The sequence below is a fragment of the Dipteris shenzhenensis genome, chromosome 1 (assembly GCF_047967505.1).
Source record: "Dipteris shenzhenensis isolate YYH24624 ecotype China chromosome 1, Dip_SZ_1.0, whole genome shotgun sequence".
NCBI classification, from domain to species: domain Eukaryota; kingdom Viridiplantae; phylum Streptophyta; class Polypodiopsida; order Gleicheniales; family Dipteridaceae; genus Dipteris; species Dipteris shenzhenensis.
This window is the reverse complement of record NC_141596.1, coordinates 31,067,127-31,072,811: the sequence shown is the minus strand read 5'-3', so window position 1 is coordinate 31,072,811 and position 5,685 is coordinate 31,067,127. Positions and strand designations below refer to the sequence as shown.

The window sequence follows — 5,685 nt, the reverse complement described above, 5'->3', positions numbered from 1 at the left end:
GAGTAGGATGGGCGGCTCATGTTGTGCTGACTCAGGAGATGTAGACGAGTCAGCACACTCACGCTCCTTTAGGTATCCACTTGGTCCGGAGACACAGTATCAGTCAGGTCCCTTTCCCTCTCCTACTCCCACAGCTACTCCTCGATCCGGAAGCGGTCGCGCAGCTTCCACTCCTTCAGACTCTGCTACCGTCAGTCCCCCTTACTCATCAGGGGATCTCTCCTATCAAATCACATCTGCCGGAGAGATAATAGAAGACAAAAAGGGCAAAGCAGTGATGGCCGCCATGAGGCGGTTGATGAGTCATCACTTCAAGAGCGGCATAAATATCGATTGGCGGTATCAAGATGCCCAAAAGAAGCAGGCGGTGATCGATGAGTTAAAACTCAGATTTCCTAATCCGCCAAATGTGGAGTTTAATAACAGTTATATGCTCGAGCGCATGGGTTTGGTCCTAAAGCATCGCAGATCAACCATGCGTACTTCCATTACAAAGGGGTTGTCTAAACCCAGCTGGGCAGACAAAGCTGATTGGAAGTTCTTGAAGAAGCAGAATAGGGACCATCCTGAAATGTTCGAGGGTCAGAGGAGGGCTGCGAAGAGACGGCTGGATGTCGTAGGTACTTCGCACTTTGGTGCAGGTGGACGGTATGCGTTCGAGGCAACCGTGGTAAGTTTACTTCTTTCCATTTAATGTATTGTTCTATTTGTTTTACTTACATATTACATGCACTTTAGCTAACTCTAACTCTCGTAAATTGGATCCACAGCAAGCTGCGATGGGTCGTCTTCCTACGGATGCAGAGACGCGGCGCGCATTTCGGATAGGAACCAAGCCGTGGTTCATTGAGCAAGAGGCAATGGGAGCGACAGTCGATTGGGCTGAGGTGGCTGCTCGCACGGTATAAGTTTACTCCTGCTTGTAATCTCACTTTTTAATTTAAGTTCCAATCTAATTTTCGATTTATATGGTTCAGTCTCAGGGTCAAAGCTCAAGCGTCCCATCATCAGAGACGAGCGATCAACAGGGGCAAGGATCGGACGCAGGTGCCGATGACGAAGGAGAAGACGCAGGTGTCGGGGACGAGGGAGAAGATGCAGGTGCCGAGGACCAGGGAACAGCCCAACAAGACGATTCGGATTCGGATTCGGATTCGGATTAGTAGTGGTAGTAGCATTTTTCATATCCGCTCGTTAGAGCCATTTTGTATCACCCTTTCACAGGGTAATTTTGTTTCAAACACAGTTGTATATGTATATGCATTTCTTCCTCATCGTTCACAAGAACAATTTTGTATCACCCTGCAAGCAAGGGAAATTTTGTTATAAAAAACTTTCTTTTGTAATTACAAAAAAAAAAAAAGGTTAGTGGGGCTAAACAGGGCTTCCTTTTGGCCCTGTTTAGCCCCACTAACCATTTTTTTTACCTTCTGTTAATCGTCGCTATATAGCGACGTTTACCAGTGTCGCTATATAGCGACGATTAACAGAGTCGCTATATAGCGACGTTTGTATCGTCGCTATATAGCGACGTTTACATCGTCGCTAAATAGCGACGATTAACAGCGTCGCTATATAGCGACGGTTTATAGCGACGCTCCTTTTCCGACGATTTTAACGACTTTTATAGCGACCTTTGCGCCCGTGAAAAAAAAAATTTTTAATGTAAAAAGCGTTGGTATTTTCGTCGGAAAATGGCCTATGCCTTGTAGTGTTCTATTTCTTTGTACTTGAGTTCTTTTGGCTTTCACAAGTAAGAAGAGGAAAACTATTTTCAGCCTCCACCTTTGTGTGTATTCCCCCATTGTGTACGTGAGAAAGCCGCAAGTGAGACTCCTTCCTTCTCTCCCACTATCTTCACATGGTATCAGAGCCTGGTTCATGGTAAGGAGCTTAAGAAAGCAAATGAAGTTCGCGGTGTCCTGGTAAGAGGACCAGTGTTGCTTTCCTTTTTTGAGTTTGGGAGCAAATCTCTGTAGGTAGCACAGCCGAAAAGTGCAAGAGTGCAAATTTCTGATTCGAGGCCATTTCGAGGCCTGTTTTGGAGGCGGAAGTTCTCCGCAAGCACTGAGAAAAAGGCCATGTTTTTGCTGTGCGACCACTACTCTATAGGTCGGTGAAAAGTTGCCGCAAAAATTGCATCGTATGCCTGTGCGTAGAGATACTGGGAGTTATAGAATCATCCTTATTGCTTGTTGATGAAAATCGTCACTAGGAAGTGACTGTGTGGTCAAATACCACTTTCGTCAGTTTTGCAGATTTTCCCGTGTGAGGCAGAAGCTGTGTTTTTTGCAGTGACAGAATATTTTGCAGTGTTCTGTAATGGTGTCTGATTCTCTTTCATAGATTGTCACTGAAAATCTTGACAAGAACAACTTCCAAGCATGGAAGTTTAAAATGACGAATTTCCTTATGGGAAAAGGCTATTGGGAGTTCATTATAGGAAATGAAGAAAAACTTGTTCTTCCTAATGTTCCCAATCAACAGGAAATGCAGGCATTTAAAGGATGGTATGAGAGGGCCAGAAAAGTTATGTACTGGTTGTTTATCAGTATTTCATATTCTATGATTGTGCATATTCAGGATGCAAGTACACCAAAGGAGGCATGGGATATTTTGGCAAAAATGTACAGCACAAATACGCAAGCCAGGAAAATGCAGCTCAAGCAGGAGTTGCACAATGTGCAAAGAGAAAATATGAGCATCAATGACTACCACATGAAGGTGAAGAAAATTGCAGATGCACTTGCTTCCATTGGGTCGCCAGTGGAAGATGATGATCTAGTTTTTGTGACCTTGAATTGTCTAGGAAAGGATTATGCACAGTTCCGGACATCCATTGCCGTCCGTGAAAAATTTCCTGATTTTGAGTTGTTTGCTCTTCTAATTTCTGAAGAGCAGAGGAATGTTGGTGCATCTTCTTCAGGAGGAACTTCAAAAGAAACTATCTTCTACTCAAATGCTGGAAGAGGTAGAGGCAGAGGTAGAGGAGGCCGATCTAGAGGCCGTGGTAGAAATCAAAATATGTAGCAAACTCAAGAAAACCAGTCCTTTGGAGGAGGACGTGGTAACTCTAGAGGCAGGGGGAGCCTCTTCACACCAACGCGGTGGTTAATAAGTAAAAATAGGTAACTTCATAACTCCAAGAACCAGCGGAGTAGTTAATAAGAAAAAATAGATAATTCCATAACTCCAAGAACCAACGCGGTGGTCACTCCAAGCCAACGTTGAATTTTCATGATCTGCATCCGCACACTGCTTGATGACAGGTGGCAAAGCTATGATAAAAGGCTACGCGATGTGTCAGAGACTGCGCTGTGCGAAGCAGGGTAGAGTTGCATGATGTAGTTAGGCCAGAGATTGTGCTGCATGAAGCAAGGCAGAGCTGCACGATGTAGTCAGGCGAGAGACTGCATTGCATGAAGCAGGGTAGAGCTACCGTGTGTTGAGCTTTGCCGTGTTCAAAATGATAGATTGCGTCTCATTATTACACCAGTGCGGCATCATGACATTGAAAAAATTTCTGGCGAGAGCATGGGTCTGCCCCAAATTCAAAATCTCACCCAAGAGCGCATCGCGTCGCGCCCCTAAAATGGCCCAGAAAATAGTTTTGCGATTGGCTACACCCAAGCAAACAATGACCCACAATCGGGTGTAGCCAAGCATAGGCATCATGTGGAGGTGTAAAGATGGAGATTTTATTTCAATATCTATGCGCCACATAACTCGATGCCTTGGACTCGGCAATGAGAAGTGAAAGGGGAGAGACCTTATATCAAGAAGTAGATGCCATGGACTAGATATATACAAATTGAAATTGAGGTGTTGCATGGAGGAAAAAGCTTGAATTGGGCTGTGATATGAAGCCTTGAGCTGAGCGACCGAAGAAAAGCCCCAAAAATGGCCTGAGGAATCCAAGCGTGGGTACCTATTGAGGTCCCAACAAAATAGATCAAGATTTATATATATATGAAAGAGAGAGAACAGGCAAGCTTAATTGCAATAGCACTAGTATCGCTCGTCTATTCAATGGGAGCTCCATTGCAATATCACTGGTCTTCTTCCATGGGAGCTTCAATGGGGCCTGCTGCTTCATTCTCTTTGTCACCTTCGCTTCTTGCAGTACCACCACCACGCTCACAGGCGGCCTCTTCCCCCGCTTCATCACCACCTCCGTTGCCCTTCCCAGATTCAAGATCCTTTCCTCCTCTGATTCCTCCTCCTCCTCTGATTCCTCCTCCACCCTCTTCATTCAATCGGATTCTCATTACGGCTGCACCCTCTCCATTGATCTCGCCTCTTCCATTGTCTGGTCTCAGCCGTTGCTTTGCAGTGCCACCTACACTTTCCTTTTCCGCATCGATGGTAACCTGGTGGTCCTCGACCACCCTTCGGGTCTCGAGCTTTGGGCCACCAACACCGCTGGAAGGGGCGTCACCTCCTTGGAGCTACAGGACACGTCTAATCTTGTTCTCCTCGACGCGGAAAACCGTGTTGTGTGGCAATGTTTCGATGCTCCTGGCCCTGCGCTCCTGTCCGGTCCAGTGCTCCGTTTAGGAATGAATATATCGATAACCGACATTGGTGCCACTTCTACTCACTCGTTCTTTATGTCTGGGACAGGTTTACCGGGTCCTATGGAGAGGAATATGATCCATTGCCCTACTGGCAGCTCTTTCCAGACTCGCGAGAAAAGGTCATAGCATACGCTGCACTGGATAGAGGCAACTTGCAGCTATATGATGATCACTCCACTCCCTTGATCGATCAACGGGTCAACGATACAGTCGCCGATTACAAGACGTGGATGGCAAATATCCCAAACGACGGCAACTTTGTCATTTCCTATTGGCGTAACATTACCGGGAGCTGGCAAATCCATTCTGCAGTTCTCACAAACCAGTGCCAGTATCCTGATGCCTGCGGAGATTTATATTCATGGTATTTAACCTGCGACCCGGCGACGCAGCAGTGCTCTTGCACTAGTGATCTCTGCAACCGTAAGAATCCACTGCCTGGTAATTGCGGGCCGGACGGACAACCTGTCAACGAGATAGAGTTTTTCAAGCTAGAAAATACAACGTGCTTCGCATTTCTGAACGGTGCAACAGGTTTGAACAGTTCCCTGGACGATTGCAAGACCTACGGCCTCCAGAATTGCACGTGCGCCGCCTTTGTCTACGACAATCTATCGAGCTCGTGTTATGGAATTCATGACCTGTTTAAGCTCAATCTCATTAAAGAGGAAACAGGCTCGTGAACTGTGTACGTGGAATTCATGACCTGTTTAAGCTCAATCTCATTAAAGAGGAAACAGGCTCGTGAACTGTGTACGTGAGGCTAGACTCTAGCAGCGTACCGACGTCAACGCCGTGCTCCACTTTCCTTCTTTTTATACTTGTGTTCGTCGTTTTGCTTTGGTGAACGGCAGTTTTCATGCATTATGCTCGCTCGGCACGGCCCCTCTAGACATAGCAAGGTATGGTGTGAAACGCATGACAAACTCATACAATAAAATTGAAACATACAATAAACTTGAAGTTTCCAATCGAACACATATTATTACGTGTAGTGTTGCTCGGCTATTTTCATAAGCACAAACTTATGTAAACGAATAAATTTTATTATTTTGTTATTTATCGAAGTCCTTGCATCTTCCTTGCAAACGCGACTAGGTTTCCAATA

The 5,685-nt window shown here is 45.7% G+C and overlaps 1 protein-coding gene across 1 annotated transcript; it reads left to right on the top strand.

Moving 5' to 3' along the window:
* The first annotated feature begins 3,237 nt into the window (after window positions 1–3,237).
* LOC147905692 (G-type lectin S-receptor-like serine/threonine-protein kinase At5g35370) lies at window positions 3,238–5,260 on the top strand. The gene is made up of 3 exons (XM_087374240.1): window positions 3,238–3,329; window positions 4,124–4,534; window positions 4,624–5,260. Exons 1-3 carry the CDS (start codon window positions 3,238–3,240, stop codon window positions 5,258–5,260), a joined length of 1,140 nt encoding a protein of 379 aa, XP_087230366.1.
* The last annotated feature ends 425 nt before the right edge of the window (window positions 5,261–5,685 follow it).

Coding starts and splice junctions, on each gene's coding strand:
- LOC147905692 (XM_087374240.1), top strand. CDS start 3,238: ATGATCTGCATCCGCACACTGCTTGATGACAGGTGGCAAAGCTATGAT. Junction 3,330..4,123: donor ACTGCGCTGTGCGAAGCAGG/GTAGAGTTGCAT, acceptor CGCTTCTTGCAG/TACCACCACCACGCTCACAG. Junction 4,535..4,623: donor GCTCCTGGCCCTGCGCTCCT/GTCCGGTCCAGT, acceptor TGTCTGGGACAG/GTTTACCGGGTCCTATGGAG.